This window comes from Microtus ochrogaster, linkage group LG5 (genome assembly GCF_000317375.1).
Source record: "Microtus ochrogaster isolate Prairie Vole_2 linkage group LG5, MicOch1.0, whole genome shotgun sequence".
NCBI lineage: Eukaryota > Metazoa > Chordata > Mammalia > Rodentia > Cricetidae > Microtus > Microtus ochrogaster.
In genome coordinates, this window is record NC_022031.1 from 14,771,964 (window position 1) to 14,789,260 (window position 17,297).

The 17,297-nt window shown below is 43.8% G+C and overlaps 1 protein-coding gene across 2 annotated transcripts in view; it reads left to right on the forward strand.

Moving 5' to 3' along the window:
- Nucleotides 1-17,297, forward strand: part of Slco5a1 (solute carrier organic anion transporter family member 5A1) — a 124,093-nt gene that overhangs the window by 97,577 nt on the left and 9,219 nt on the right. For both annotated transcript variants that reach the window (XM_005361881.3, XM_005361882.3), the window contains 2 exons: nt 5,162-5,360; nt 15,806-15,965. In XM_005361881.3, the coding sequence (XP_005361938.1) occupies nt 5,162-5,360; nt 15,806-15,965 (359 nt within the window). The remainder of the gene's footprint in view (nt 1-5,161; nt 5,361-15,805; nt 15,966-17,297) is intronic.

Sequence of the window (17,297 nt, forward strand, 5' to 3'; positions counted from 1 at the left end):
TAGTGTGGTGTGGACACAATCCTCTCTTCCTCCCTAAGACCCATGCACAGTGGGTAGTGTGGTGTGGACACAATCCTCTCTTCCTCTCTAAGACCCATGCATAGTGGTATGCTGTATTAGCTACTTCCTGTTTCTGTGCTAAAATACTATGAGCAAAGCAGTTTACAGAAGAGTTTCTTCTGTCTTATGGTTCCCAAAGGATAAGGTCCATGAAGTCAGAGTGGAAGCATGACAGCAAGCTGGAGTTAGGTGTCGGGAGCAGAGAGCTCAGCATTCACATCTCAGTCATGAGTATGACGGAGAGAGAGCACACTGGGCATGGTGTGAGGCTTTAAACTCTCAAAGCTTGCCTCCAGTGACACACTTCCTCTTGCAAGCCTGCACCTCCTAACCCTCCCTAAAAGTGCCACCAATTGGAAACCAAGTGCTCAAATGCCTGGGACTGTAGGGGACATTCTCATTAACTCTCACAGATGCCAGCACTTCTAATTAAACTGAGCCCTGAACATGAGTTTTTTCTTTTTATAAGACCTACTCTGATTCTAGCCTGTTGAAATCCACAAAAGGAAAGACAGAAACAAACACAGCAGGCAGTGGCCAGTATGAGGCCAGGGCTAGCGCCAGTGACAGCGCAGTGAAGCTCTCTGAGGGGTGAACTGTTGCCTTCTTTTCCCCTCTTTCCTTCAGCTCAGGGTTCTGTGGATGCTAGGAAGGCTCTCAGCATAGGCATATTTACAACTCTAGCTAACAACGGCGTCAAGAGGAAAAGTTCGTCTAGTTTCTGAAACATTCGGAGATTAAGTGACTCTTAATGAAGTTGTACCTCTAGCTTTATAAGAGCAGGGGAGATCATACCCTGAGTAAAAACATCAGGATCTGCTTGGGGAGAGTGGTACCTGACATTGGAGGAGGAGAGGAAGCAGAGTAATTAATGCATCAGTTTCCTTTAAAGATGAGTGTCCCAAAGATTTCCACCTAAAGATGGTAGGGCATTCCTAGAACGCTTATCCTAAGGCAGAGTTTTCTGCTGTGTCAATGCTGAGCACCTTAGTGATATGTATTTTGATATTACATATATGTTACAGACACGTATTAAAGTATTACATACATGTATCCGATATGTATTATAATACTACATATATGTACAGCTAAGTATGTGAGTGTTATAATTAAGGACACACATGGCTAAGTATCAAAGGTTTGCTTATTAAAGAACATGTACAAGTTTACATTGGGCCACATAGGCTGCTTAAATTCAGTCTTGTTCATTAAAATTTGCCTGATTAATCCTTATATGTTTGTGCAAATGTATCCAATTTATTGATATTAAGTGTATCACAGCAATATTCACAGTTTTAAGAATGATAGTGATGATGGGCTGGTGAAGTGGCTTGGCAGGCAAAGGTGTTTGTCATGCAGCCTGGGGACCTGAGCTTGATCACTGGGACCCATGTGGTGGGCAGGGAGAATCAGCATCCTCAGTTGTCCTCAGAGCTCCACATGTGCCCTGCGGCATGCACGCACGCACACACACACACACACACACACACACACACACACACACACACAGGCACACAAATATAATAACATTATTTTTCTGTTTGTTTTTAGGGACAGGGTTTCGCTGTAGCTTTGGAGCCTGTCCTGGCACTAGCTCTTGTAGACCAGGCTGGCCTTGAATTCACAGAGATCTGCCTGCCTCTGCCTCCCGAGTGCTGGGAGTAAAGGCGTGCGCCACCACCCCTCCAGCTAATAACATTATCTTAAGTAATGGTGGTGGTAACGACAGCCCAGTGTTTCTGGAGCACATATGGTGGGCCAGACTCCGTTCTCCGGTCTTCTTACATCCTAACGCATTTGCTCCTTACAGTTCTGTGATGATGGTATTATTACTATGCACACTTGACAAAAGGAGAAAATTCTGAGTTCTGGAAACGCTGCAAAATTTATCAAGGACATACATCTTGCAGGTGGCAGGGCAGGGTTTTGTCTTATTTGGAATTCTCAGACACCAGCAGTTGCATGGATCTCTTTCACCAGAACTTAGGTCTTTGGATCCTGGGCTGAGAACAAGAAGCATTTCCATTCTGCCCCACCCCATTCTGCCCTTTGCCCTCTCCTGCAAGCATGCCAGAGATGTTCTTCGGCACAGATTGATGCACCCCCACCCCACCCCTGACACACATGCCCACTATGATACCCTGAGTTCTAGGGATCATGGTCCCTAGGGAGTGCTTCAATCAGAAGCTTACAGACCACAGAACAGTCCCCTAGAGGGCTAGACAAGAGGCAATGTCAGGCAGAGGTTACCCCTGGGGCACTGGGGAACAGGGTGTTGGCTCTTTGAGGTCTGGGCTCTCAGGAAAGGGAAGGAGGGTGCCAGAAAAGACCATGATATTACGTTCAGACAGCTGGTAGCAGGACAGTAACTTCGCCTTAGAGGACCTGCTTTTGTATTTCCCCTCACGAAGAAAGTAGAACCATTAGAGAGACCAAGATGGTGGTGTGGGGGTGATGGAGGAACTGGGCCACCAGCCCCAAGATAGTCCAGACATAGCTACTTAGAAGTACCTGGGAATGACTCTCACATGAAATGCGGACACCTGGGTGTTGATGATTAGCTGGTTACTTTCAGTCCCTTTATGGCACTGTTCTCCCCTGGCTTTCCTCTTGCCTCTGTCTGGTTTTCAGCTTTTTCTATGGGCACACCTCTTCATCATAACCCATTAACACTGGCTCTCTTCAGGGGCCTTTCTCCTTTCCTCACTGCATCATCTGAGAACATCCTCCCTCTCAGATTGAACTATACCAGAAATCTCTCAGCGTGGCTCTGCTTACAGCTCCCAGTGCCCCGTGGGAGGCCTCCACCTGCCTCTTCTCTGGGCCCCTCACACTCCTGTCCGCAGCAGAGATCGCTAAACTGTTGTCTGCACTTTGTCTTCCTCTCCGGGTCCCTGTTCTACTGAGTTTCACACACTAGCCTTCCTGATCTCCCCAGCCTCTTAATCTAATTTTCTGTGCTGTCAGTGAGGTGCTTCCCTGTGCAATCCTGGGCCCTTGCAATCACCCTTCTGACCACTTCAGACTCTAGTTCTCACTCCATCAACGCTATCTTGTATCTCATTTCAGCAATGGCCTTCACAACACAGAACTCTCACCCGACCCAACTCAGAACTCCCCAGTGGCCTCTCATTGCTCAGATACATAAGCTGAGCCTCTTTTCCTGGTCTCTTAGGGTCTCACTTTTCCTAGCCTCTCTTCCTGCACCCCATCACCTCCCACCACCTTGCATTGCACACTCTTGGTATTTTTGAAGTGTCATGAATACCCAATGCCATGACCTCGTGCCTTCACGTGTATTTCCTTTTTCAGATGTTTCCTCTGTGCCAGTCCATTGGATACATTCGGTCTCTTCTAGTGAATACCTGCTGAAAACTGCCCCGTGAGAGCTCTCCCTGGCCTCTCCCAGGGGAGACTCAGCTCACCCCTTCCCTGTGTTTTCCTAGCACCTGGTAGAATTATTTTACTGAGATTTTCTATTAGCATGTACGTCTCTCATTTAATTTGTAAGGGTGGGGGTGGCATAATCTGACTGTGTCTTTATTTTTTCATTGTTTAAAATAAAGATTCATTTTATTATTAGTTTTGAAGTGTGTTCACTCATGTGAATGCCGATAGCCTTGATGATCCACAGGGCCAGTTCTCTCTGGACTAGGGTTACAGGTGGTTGTGGGGCTGCCCATTCCTGGGAATTGAACTTGGGTTCTCTGCAAGAAGAGTGTGTGCTCTTAACAGCTGAGCCATCTCTCCATCCCCATGTCTTTATTTTTCTACAACGAAATATGCTTCCAAGTAGGTCAGTGGTCACAATTTTAGAGGAAAGGAATAAGTGTAAGACTTGCTTGGTCTATTCAGGCTGATGAAATATGATTACCATGCACGGAGTGGTTTGTGAGCAGGAGGGATGGGTTTCTCACAGTTCTAGAAGCAAGAAGTCCAAAATCAAGGGGCTGGTGGATTTGGTATCTGGTGAAGGTCTGTTTCTCATAGACGGGACATTTGCACTACACCCTTATATGATGGAGAGAACAGGGTGTGCTCTGGTCTCTTTAGTTAGTACACTAATCCCGTTCATGAGGTGTCCACTCTCTGAATGCCAAACCTTTGGGGGGTTAGAATTTTAACATATGGATTCAGGGAGACGTAAGCACTCATGCCGTGGCAGTAACCACGGCCCACTTTAGGGAACGAAGCGTTTTCAGGAGTTCAGGAGCACCTCTGTCCTGAGCCTCTCATAGCCCAGCTACCTTTGCTTTCATGGCAATTACCTTTCCTCTATATTCATACCTCCTGTGTGCGCATCCTAGAACATCAGGTTTCGTTCGCCTGGTTCTTGAACTTGATGCAGGTGTGAGCATGTGCACATTTCGTTGTTGTTTTTTCCTTATGTCGTCTTTGTAAGAGTCATTCACTTTATGTGTGTTTGGTTACACGTCTTCCTTTGTGTTGCTCTATAGCAGTGCTTTGTGATAGGAATATTCCTATCACAAATAATGTATAATGTGTCCATTATGGGATGTTTTCAGTTGAGGTCTGTTAGGATGGCTTGTGCATACCATGGGTTTCTTTGGGGGTATACATCTTGGAAGGACCTGTTTGTTGCAGGGTGTGTTTACCTTCAGTTCTTCCAGGTCATGAAGGACTGCTTTTCAAAGTTGGTCCTACTTCTAGTCCTCCGCTGTCAAGAGTTTCCAGCACTTATATCTTGACCATTATGTGGCATTGCCAGACTTTAAAATGTTCACCTTCCAACTGGGATGTGGTGGAATTTCACTGTGGTTTTAGCCTATGTTTCTTCATTTGCTTAGGACGTTTGGATTTTCTCTTTGGTGAAGGGTCAATTCAGATTTTCTCGTGATTTATTTGTTTTGATATTATTGCGTTGTAAAAGCAATTTTTTTGTATCTTCTGGATTTGAATCCTTTGTCAATGTGTGTTGAAAGTTGTAGGCCGTAAAGTCGCACACTGAATATTTATGGACTAGAGTATGTCTCATTCTTTACCCTTGTGCTAAAGAGCAAACAGAAACAGAACAATTAGAAGAAACAAATAACAGTGGATGCTAGCACACATTAACGCCCTCTTCCTCTCCTCTTCCCAGGTGTCATCATTGTCCCCAGTGCTGGTGTTGGCATCGTCCTGGGAGGCTACATTATAAAAAAATTGAAGCTTGGTGCGAGAGAATCTGCTAAATTAGCGATGATCTGCAGCGGGGTGTCTTTGCTGTGCTTCTCAACCCTGTTTATTGTGGGATGTGAAAGCATTAACCTAGGAGGCATCAACATCCCGTACACGACAGGGTAAGTACCTCTGCGGAGCATCCTTGAAGAGCCCAGCTCTGTGTTGTTCATAGCTGGCCCAGTCTCTCCCTCCCACCTGCTTTATGTGCTTTGCCCCTCCACTGGAGCTCATGCTCCCAGAGGGTGGATGCCACAGGGTGTCACCTTTGTCTGTGTCCCTTTTGATCCTCACACGGTGGCCTCTAGGGCGTTGTAATTATAGACAATGAGAGGATGCTTGTTGTATTAATTAAAATGGTTTATTTTTTTTTATTGAGAAAAGGAAAAAAAGTTTCCCCCTCCTCCCAGCCTCCCATTTCCCTCCCCTTCTTCCCCCCTTTTTCCCCTCCCCCCACTCCTCTCCCCCTCCCTCTCCAGTCCAAAGAGCAGTCAGGGTTCCCTGCCCTGTGGAAAGTCCAAGGTCCTCCCCCCTCTGTCCACGTCTAGGAAGGTGAACATCCAAACTGGCTAGGCTCCCACGAAGCCAGAACATGAAGTAGGATCAAAACCCTGTGCCATTGTCCTTGGTTTCTCATCAGCCCTCATTGTTCGCCATGTTCAGAGAGTCCGGTTTTATCCCATGCTTTAAAATGTTTTTTTCCCCCTTAAGTGAGCTGTTCTTAATGACTGGAGAGGTAGCTCAGTCAAATGCCTGCCCTGCAAGCCTGAGGAACTCAGTTCGATCACTGGGAACCATGTAAAAATGCCGGCTGCCGGCTGTGGTGGTGCACACTTACCATTCCTGTGCTGGTCGATGTGAGCAGACGCCTGTGACTGCCAGCGAGTCTAGAGTAATTGGTGGGCCCCAGGCTAATGAGAGACTGTTTCAGAAACCCAGATGGGAAGTTCCTGAGGAGCAGCATTCTAAGTGTGTGCGCACATGCATCTGTCCATACATGCACATACATGAACTTGCACCCTCACCAAAACCTCATCGAATTTGTGAAATACAACCCTCTATGGCAAGTTCTGCTTCCACTCGAGTCCTCCATCCACCTCCGTCTTCCCATCTCTCCAAATTAAAGCAAACTCGATGATACCTTTTCTTTTCTTTCATTTGCTTTTCACAGAATGCATTTCCACTATGTTTCCCCTCCCCCAGCCCCTGCCAGCCCCTCCTCATCCTCCTACTCACCCAACTCCACGCTTCTCTTTAAAAATCAAAACAAAACAAAACAATAGGACAAAAAATGCCAGAACAAAGCAAAAATCTCACAAAAAATAAAAACCATGGAATCCAGTTTATGCTGTCCAACTCCTGGGTATAGGCTTGTCCTGGATTGCAGCTGGCACACCCAGTGAGACTTCCCTGGAGAAAATGGCTTTTCTTTTCCCAGCAGGTAGCAACTACAAATAGCTTCTTGGTTTGGGATGGAGCTTCTCGATGTTGGGATTTATGTCTACATTGTGCATGCTGTAATAACTTCTGTGAGTTCATATGTGTGTGATCCCTGTTATGTTGGAAGGATGCTATTTATTTAGAGTAATTCATCAACTTCTGGATCTTAAACTCTTCCTGCCTCCTCTTCCATATTCATCCCTGAACCTTGAGGGCAGGGTTTGATGGAGACATTCCATTTAGGACTGAGTGCTTCAAAGTTTCTCACTCCCTGCACACTGTCCACTTGTGAGTCTCTGTGTTCTTATCTATTGCAAAAAGGAACTTCTCTGCTGAGGGCTGGGCAATGCACTGATATATGGGTATTGCAGTGCATTACTTGAAGTAGTTATACTGCTATTTTCCTTTAGCAGAATAATAGTAGTTAATTTTTCCTTAGGTCTATGACCTATCTAGTGTCAGGTTCTTGAGCATGTTAGCAGTGCCAGGAATAGGATCCTTCTCATGGAGTAGGCCTTAAAATCCAATTCTTAAAAGTGGTTGATTACTCCCGCAACATCTGTGCCACTATTGTGCCTCAAGCTCACAGAGACCCTCTCTCTGCTTCTGCCTCCCAAGTACTGGATTATAGATGTATATAACCACACCCGATCAATATTTCATTTGGTTTCATGTATCCTTCCAAAATTTCTGTATGCATAACACTAAGAACATGTGTTTTGATTTTTTTTTTTACTGTTTTATACTTAAAACATAGCTTTGACAATAGATTTTCTGAGCTTTGTTATTATGGGCCAATATGTTTGGAACTTTTTTTCTACTTCGGGGCCTCCCATACTTCATTGGCTTTAAAGGCTCCTCCCCCGCCCCCATTTACTTACAGTGAACTTTCCAGACTGACTGCACCCAGGCTAGCCTCTCTTGCGGTGTGTCTGTTTCCTCCACCATCCTCAATACAAAAATGGAAGGGTTAGTCTGGTGGCCAACATCTACAATACAAGTTTAGTGTCTTGAACTTCTTACAGTTTTCCTCGGAGAAAAAGCTTTCTGATGACCTTCTGGGATCTGAATTGGAGCTAGCGGTAAGCGTATAGATGAGAGTTCATTCACGGCTTATCGCCCCGGGTGGGGGCCCAGTGTCTTCCCCTCCACAGATCAGTTTTGCTCCCAGAGCGTCTGATGACTTTGAACTTAGAGCCTGGCAGAAATTTCTGTAAATCAGCAGCCAGCCTGTCTGTCACAGCTGTCTGCTTGCAATTGTCATGACGCTTGGTGTCACTCTTTCTATTTCTTCAGTACCATCTAGAGGCTTTATTACTTTTAATTCTAGTCCAGTTTTGCTTTATTATGTACTTTTAGAAGATCTGGAAGCCAGACTCTGTATCCTACCTGCTTTGGAACTAACAGTCCTCCCAAGTCTTCTGGAGTCCTTTGAATACCACTGTCCTGCCAGCCCAAACCGACTGCTCCTAGGTCCCTCGCAATGCCAGGGGATGTTATGTAATTGTGCCGATTGGCTCCATAACAAATTTATGAGTTCCAACCTTAGCAGGTCCTCATCTTCGCTGAATAATCCATTTTCTTAGTCACAGTCAGCTAACTTTTCCACACTTCTAATGATGGTTCCTTTTTTGCCTTTTAATCTTTTTCCTCGAGTCCTTTTACCTCATCTTCAATTTGTTTTTATTAGTGGGCAACCAGCTCCACGTCAGGAAGGAAATGAGTTTCTACCCACTTTCCTTGAGAACTGTCTCATCTATAACAGTATTCTTTTCAAAGGCAAGTGTAACCTTCACTGCTTTCCAGCTGTGCGACACCCCCACCAACACACACACACACACACACGCACGCACGCACGCACGCACGCACTACCCAGTGTTGCTGCGCCTTCTCTTCCTCCTGCAGAAAGTTGATGAAAATGTCAATCTCAGCATGTCAAAAAATTAAAATACCACAGAAGGGAGAAAGTGAGATGTCACCTCCTCCCGTTTCCAGCCTCCTACTTGGAGCACTCAGCTATTGTTAAACAAATGCTGCTTGTCCTTATAGGGTACTTAGGACTCACTTTTCCTTACACAGGGTGAAGCACTTAGTGTGTTTCTTTCTTGCTTCTGTTCCGTTTTCTTGAGATCCTTCCAAGCAGTTCCATTTACTCTTCTCGAATGCTGGTGGATGCCAGGCCTCCGCCTGTGCACAGGCACGTGACTCTGGGCTGCTGAATTTAGCGACAATGCCATGTGAACGTACATCTTAGTTTCTCAGTTCACGATGTGTGGTACCCCTCATCTGACTGCAATCAGTCAAGAATGAGCATCCTGTTCAGGGGCACTGGGCACTGCAGCTGGAACCCAGGATTCCAACATTTTGGACAGTGACTTTAATGACATTTTGAATTAACGAAAGAACCCCACAGTTTCCATGGAGAATTTCTTTAGCTTTCCATATGTTTCTAGGAAGATACTCCAAGAACAGGTTAGTTTTGAGTGACAGGACCTCTTTGGCATAACACTTTCAGAGTGTAGGTAGAGGGAGAGCCTTATTGTCTTGGATAGTTTTCTTCCTCAGGATACAACCTGCTCAACGATGTGTGGTTGGCTATTTTAGTAGCATTAGTTTTCTATCTGTTCTTTAGATTTACACATCTTTCTCTTTCTTTTAAAATTTAATTAATTTATTTATTTTAGAGCCCAACCGCAGTTTCCCCTTCCTCTTCTCCTCCCCCCTCAATCAAACCATCTATTTCTGTTCAGAAAGGACAGGGCTCCTACAACACATCTTTCTCTTTTAAAGTAATGGGATCTCTTTGTGCAGCCCTGGTTTGTCTGTAATGTGCTTTGGAGACCAGGCTGACCTTGAAATCACAGAGATCCCCTCACCTCTGCCTCCCCAGTGCTAGGATTAGAGGGTTGCACCATCATGCCCAGCACACACTGTAATGTTTTATTTTATAAAGTAAGTAAAGAGATAAATAAAGGCGAGGGAACCCACAGTTTTAAGTGATGGGCTGAGAGTGTGGCCCAACAGAGCATACATATGCCCTCAAGTCTAGCAGTTAACTCTAGTGTTAAAGTGTCCTAACTGTAAGAAAGTATAAGGGAAATGTAATGGGATCTTCGGATTTAAGGTGTTGATGCACTTTCCCTGTGAAAGGTCCCAGGAGCTGCAGCTGCTAGCCTGATCCATTCCCAATTCAAGCAGTTACATCCCCAACACCACAATTTCCCTGCAGTTTAATTAAGCAATTGCCCTCTGTGGCTCATGGCTTGTGTTCTTCACAGATGAGTCTTAATCACCTTATAGTCCAAAGAGTTGGCATTTATTATGGTAATCATGATTAAGACTTAAATAAACGCATTGTGCAATGAGATTGACCACCTTCCCCCACTCTACCTTCAAATAGTTTCTAAAAGTTGACTTAAATCAACCATCAGGCCAGCTACATTTCCAACCACCACTGTCTTTTGAGACATCAGTTAACAGCTCTGGCCTTATTTCCTTCGGCCTATCAGGTGTCATCACTTTGAGCTTGCAGTCAAACCTGTTATGTCATCTTCACGTCCTCTTCTGATCTTGTGACCTCAGTGACTGGGTGAAACTTTTTCTAGTGGTGTCTTCTTGAGCTACCAAGTGTCTGGAAAAGGGCAGGTCCCTGTTTGTGGCAGTGACTGTTGGACAGAACAAGCAAGTAGTAGGGATAGTTCGATCTCAGTGTAGCAGCTGCAGCATCTAAGGTTCACAGTGTTTGTGAATTTGGAGCTCCAATTAAATATGGACCTTTCTCATTTTAGTACTTAGGATTTCTGTAAGCTGAGAGCCATGGAAGCTGTATTAGATCTTTCTTTAGGAAGTAGATTCATGCTCAGAGAAGCATGTCCGTGGAGAGTTACAGAGAGCCGACCTGCTAGCATACAGGGGTAGGAGGACCCAGTGGAGATAAAACTGGACTGAAATCCATTCCTGGCTCCTACTAGCTGTGTTACCTTCTCAGACTTTCAAGTTTCTTGTGTAAAAAGCAATAATAAGTACAATTCTCATCAAGAACAAACCATGGAGACCTTTCACTGCAAATACATGGAGAAAAGTAGAACTCTGTTAATGTTGATATTAAATGATGAGATGACAGACAAGAATTTTCATCTAGCTATTGTATAGCTTTAATAACCCCAGCTGAATTTTACTATAAAGCTAAAAAAAATTAAGTGAAATTGAAGGACATATCCTAATTGAAGTTTTCTAGAGGACTAAGACCACTTGAAGAGATGAAGCAGTTAAGAGACAAGGAGAGAGACAGAAAGACAGAGACAGACAGAAACAGAAGCAGAGAGACAGGAAAGACAGAGAGACAGGAAATGTTTCCCCTGCTTTTTTAGTGTTTTCTGCTTTGGAGAATGTTTTTACTGTGTTAATCATGTAGTTTTTAATTCATGTGGTTTGAGTATGATATACTTGGATTCCCACGTCAATATTTTAATGGGGATAGCCTAAGACAAAAGAAGGTTTAAGATCTCCTCTTTGAATTATAGACACTGTAGGGTGTCTATTAGATAAGGAAGGCCTAGTGGTCTTCAGATCTTGAGGTAGGACTAATAAGACATGGTAGCTGGTATGAATGTACTGTATTGACCTAACTGTGTTCTTACATAGCCACCTGTAATGGCCTGTGGCAGAGATTTGCTTTTGTTCATATTACACAACAATCTGCTGGGTTGTCATGTATCCCTTTATATAAACATTGTTCCTTAGGCATTGACTGATAAAGGTTAGCCAGAGTGGCTATTTTTATTTTATTTATGTTTACTTTGTTGACTCTCTAGGGCTTGTTTTCCTAAGGACAGTCTTGGTGATTTCAGGCCAGATCATTATAGCTTCCTAGTATTCAAGGTTAGCAACATTGCTAGATAATCTTGATGACCTCTTACATTTTTCTAGCTAAAACAAGCAGTTTGGAGCATCCAATTGTAAAATAATTTATAGTAAGGTCCTGTGCCTCACTTGAAGTTAACTCATACTGTCTCACTGGGCACAGAGACCATTCACCTACAATCTAAGTTCTAAGGAGGTAGAATCAGGAAGATCAGGTGTTCAAGTTGTTATCCTTAGCTACATGGTGAGGTCAAGGAAAGCCAGTCCTCATGCTACATACAGCCTAGGCTACATGAGAATTAAAAATGAAATTTATGCCCTGGCAATGTTGAAGCTTGCATGGGCAGCCCATATATGGCAGTTCTGTAGAATTTGACCATATTAGGTTTCATAGTCTTAGTTGATGAGGGCACCACATCTCATTACAGATGGTGGTGAGCCACCTTGTGGTAGCTGGGAATTGAACTTAAGACCTTTGGAAAAGCAAGCAGTGCTCTTAACCACTGAGCCACCTCTCCAATGCAGGCTACATGAGACATGATCTCAAGAACAACAAAGTGAGATTCACCTACACTGCCTCATGAGTTAACAGGAGCATCTCTTTTAGAAGGCTGTCTTGCCTGGAATCTTTTCAGTTTTAAAAGATGGAATCTAGTCTCTTTGTGCCAATTAGTGCAATGAACCCTAATTAGTCCGTATGCATCTTCTGTTCCCATCATGGTTTCACTCCTGACAAATGAGGGATTTCTTAGTGCTGAGGTTAGCCCTTTCACTACTTTGAGCTGTGTGTGAGCTATGACCTGTTTAATGTCATTTTAGAAGAGAAGTAGGTGGCGCCTTGTTTGAGGGTAGCAGTCTGTGCTCTGGTGAATGAATGACAATCAAACAGGACATTCTTCTTAGAAATGATTCTTCTTACCTTTGGCTTCCAGTTTAGTGTTTTTATGGGATTCCTCTAAACGTGCGAGCAAGCAGTTCTCTGTCTCTTGCACCTTTTCTTGGGCTCTTTTCCTTCTGTTTGTTTCTTTTGTCCTATCCTGATGTGTTAAGCTTTCATTGTGCTCTATTTTATATTATAATCATTTTTGAAATGCCTGTTTATTTTCTAATGAAGGATAGAAGGGGGGGTGGATCCAGAGGGAAGGAAGGAGAAACTTGGAGGAATAAAGGGAGGGGAAACTGTAATCAGGATGTGTTATGTGAGAAAAAAATTATATTTTCAATAAGGAAAAAAAAAAAAGAAAAAGATTCTTTGCAAATCAGCCCGGTTCAGAGGACGAGCCATGCTGGCTGCCTTCTCTTCTAATCCACGGTGACCTTTTCTCTTAATGACTCCCTGTCATGAGTACCTACTTCCTTTCATGGTAATTCTATTGGTTGTCTTAATTAATTTCCTGTTTTCTTTTTAAAAGTATTCTTATTGTTGCTGCTACTATTATTGCTGTTGTTATTGGAGACATGATTTCACTGTTGTCCCGACTGACCTGGAAATTGATATGCAGACCGCATTGGCACTGAACTCACCACTCCTGTCTCCTGGGTGCTAGCATTTAAAAGGTTTATTTCATACCTCGTGTGTACATGTCTATGTGAGTACACGTCGCTGTGCGTGGGTGCCTACAGAAGCCAGAAGACATCTTATTCCTTGGTAAGAGTGAGAGGTGGCCGTTAGCTGCCTGATGTTGGTGCTGGGAACTAAACGTGGGTCTCTGGATGAGCAGCAAGTGTTCTTAACTTCTGATCCACCTCTCTAAACCCCTAAATTCATTTTTTTCCTTAGAGTATTTTACTATTATATTATTTTTTTGAAATAGAGGCCAGGAGAAAAACAGACATTACCAGCAAGACAGGCCTGAGAGGAAAGGTCTTGTCTATGTGTTTAAAACATATGTTGATGCTGGCGTAAGGTCACTCCTCTTGAGTGGACATTCTCTTAAGTGACAGGCATTTGTTTAACTTTTTTTTTTAATTTTCATTTTCAAGGCAAAGTTTCTCTGTGAAACAGTCCTGACTGTCCTGAAACTCGCTCTGTAGACCAGGCTGCTCTCGATCTCACAGAGATCCACCTGCCTCAGCTCTCAAGTTCTGGGGTTAAAGGTGTGTTCCTCCACTGCCGGGCTTTTGACAGGCATTTGTAATGTGTGGCTGTTATCCATGAAGGCAGAGCAGGCTGTCAGAGGGAAAATGCCAAGATCTTCTAAATAGCAGTACTAGCAGCTGTTGGTCTGATACTGAAGCCTGTCAGTTTTAGTGACTAAGCACACTGTTTGGAAAGGCTCTTCTTTCTTGTCATGGCTTGCAGTTTAGTTCCTGAAGTCTTGGTGAGCTGACTGTACTGTCCTTCATACTTTCGCATGTCTGTAGCTCACACGGCGGGCGCTGGGCTTCTGCAGCCCCTCTTCATCACATGCAGAGTGTGCTGATCAGTTTGAAGTATCATCTGCAGCACCACTGACATTTGGGCCAGGCTGTTCCTTTTTGTGGAAGGTGGAAGCTGTCTCAAACATTGTACGGCATTTGGAGATATCCTTGTATAACATGTACAGATGTCCACAGCACCCCTTAGTTAGAGCAACCCAAACTACCTTCCAACATTGACAAATGTCCCCTGGGTGGGAAAACAAGATTGTCTTTGTTGAGAACCACTCATTTAGAATGACTTTGGGGGTGTATTCAAATATTAAAATGTCTTGAGACTAAGAGTTTGTAAGTATAATGATTATGTCTTGAGCTAATTTCTTCTGTGGCGTGGCAAGAAGGGAGGACTGAATTTATTTGACTTTTGCTTTGTCAGGGAGTTTTCCTGATACAACTGTAGCTTTGAATTTGGTTCTTCACCCATCAAAGCTATCAAAGTGTGAGAAGCCGTAGAATAAAGAGCGTATATGCTAAGTTTGTAGAGCAGTGCCTGCGGCTGGGCTGAGCTGGGCTACTGGATAAGCTGTGCTAACATGGTCCCCGAAGAAAGTCCTGACACGTCACAGATGAACAATGGATAAACAATGGATGAGCAATGGATAAAGGGACAGATGCATGAAACATCTGCTCCTGCTGACCTATTTAGCTCTAGGAACAGCATTTTACCAGTACTGCTTAAGAGTGGTAACAAAGCATCAAGTAAGGCTGTCTTGGTTTTGAGCTTTTTAGAGCCAATCTCGTTCTTCTGTGCCCTCCAAACCTGCCTGCCCCCTTTCACTGTCGTTTTAGACCCTCTCCCCATCTCCATGCCTTTACACATCATATTTCTCCCTATGGTTTGAATGGATTTTCCTCGAGCTTTCCTATTGCATCATTTCTTTGTATTTGGCACCGTGGCTTCATGGGGAAACATGTCCGCCATGTTCAACTGTGAATTGCATCTGGGTATTTCTAGTGATTTCTGCCCTCTCCTTTTGTTATTTCTGTCAAACTAGTGACAGGGTCCCTAACCAGTCACCTTTGCGAATATCTTTCTCTTTGTTTCCTAGAGTTATTCTATTCCTTTGGTAAATTATTCTAGAACAAGTCAAGTCTTTGATGGACGGAACCTACACTGGCACCTGGGGCTGGTGGATGGATTTCATGTCCATGTGCTCACAATTATTTTAAAGATCTAGTAATAAAACATATTTTCTCTATTTTATAGTTCAAAAACTCAATCAATTTTGAGACAAAAGTATGATAATTAATCTGATTGGTTCATTATATAATATATATGTGTATTGAAATAGCACACACACCATAGATTTGTATAAGTATTATATACAAATAAAAGTAAACTAAGGTGGGAATTGGCTTAGTGCTAGAGTTCAGATATTATGCATGAATTGCTGGGCTTAATCCCTAGCAGGTCCCAAAATAAAGTCAAATGAAATGAATCGTGATCCATACTTGTTAAGACTCAAGAGCCTAGTGTTTCATAGCGAGGAGTTTTATAAGAGTCCAAGTCACTAGACTCAGACCTGAGGTCAGTCTCTCGAATCAAGGTGGACAGTGGTATTGAGGCAGGAGAGATAATTTGATTTTAAACCAATTCCATCTATTCTAATGAGAACAGAAATGTTTTCTCTATATTTTGTAATAAGTTTATGAAAATAGCTCTGGAAGGTGACTACTTCATGGTATCATAAGTTTGATTGTTGGGAGTGATGATGTCTCTAAATTAAATTTACTTGCTATCAAGAATGTTATTTTTGTTTCATTCTCAGTCTTGATTGATTTTTTCATTCTCTCTCTCTCTCTCTCTCTCTCTCTCTCTCTCTCTCTCTCTCTCTCTCTCTCTCAGACCTTCTCTGACCATGCCCCATAGGAACCTGACAGGAAGCTGCAATGTTAATTGTGGTTGTAAAATACACGAATATGAGCCAGTCTGTGGATCAGATGGAATCACGTACTTCAACCCATGCCTGGCTGGCTGTGTTAACAGTGGCAATCTTAGCACCGGGGTGAGTATACTCCACAAGTCTCTCTCGTACTGTTAATCCACCATCACAAGGTAAGGCTAGGATGGGACTCACATGTACCCATGCTGACTTCAGTTTCCCTTGAACGTGAGGCTCCAAATCGCCCTCCAAGCGCCTCTGAAAGACCCCTCATGAGAGGCCAACTGTGCAGGGCGATCACTGCTGTTGGGGTGCTGGGAGAATCTGGGTGTAGAGTTCTGGTCCTCATCAGCTGGCTCCTACTTTACATTCCAAGCCAGCTCAGGGAAACTTGATAAGGCTGGACTCTGGGTTTCCCGTTTGTTCCTCTGGCAGGGCCTCTGTAATGGATTTGAAGGTCAAGGTGACTAGAGTTTGTGCTGAGACCAGAGACTGTGGAGGCTGGCCCTCTATCGGGTGTCTGTGAAGATGGGTGATGCCTATTTTTCATAAGACTATCCGACAATTCACCCCCTAACACCCCTGCTCTTTAACTTTCAGAGTAAAGATATTTCTGTCAGCTGAAGAATGGTCTATTCTGAGAATTCTCTTCCCCGTGAATTATAAATAGGCTTTAATACTGTGGGAGAAGGCTTTTATATTTTACTCTATTCTTTACTGAGCCCAATTTGGCTGTTGGCATGAGAACAGATTGGAGGTGGATTGCCCTCATTTAAAGGTTAAAATGCAATTTGCCTGTTCTATGCAGGCTCCAGAGACTACACCGTTGGCCTAGAGTTTAGGGGTACCCCTTTTGTTCTCTGAGTTTGAAACCAGAGGGTAAATGGGAACTTACTCTTTCAGGTTCCCTGTGACATAGTTGGGGAGCTCTGGAGTATGACCCTGTTGAGATCATGAGATTGTTTCTTTGCCGTGATCCATGCAGTGTTGTAGGGCAGTGAGTGAGATCTCCTGGGCACACTGTTTTTATTAGAAAGACTGAAAGTCCTTCCTGCTTACACAGCCAATGCCCCACCAACCTTTTCTTAGTCCTGTTTTAAGCAGTCACCATGTGAACTAGTTCAGCTAATTTCCATTTAGTAAAAAGTAAGGCACTTGCTAGACAAAGACATAGTTGACCACGTTAGCATTTGTTAGCTTGTTTGGGTCCTGACCACACCAAGAGGAGTTTCGTTTTCATCATTATGTTTGGAAAGTCTGGGAAGTTACTGGAGAAGATTTAGTCTCCTCTGCTCCTCAGTCTTCAGTGTCCTCTAGTGCCATATACATCAATAGGGTCTCATAGATATGTGTTGGGGAAAATGACCAAGGGATGCTGGAGTCCGTCAGAGTCTGGAGCACCTGGCCGCGGATACAGTACCAGGATGAAGTGATGCAAACTTACACACACACACA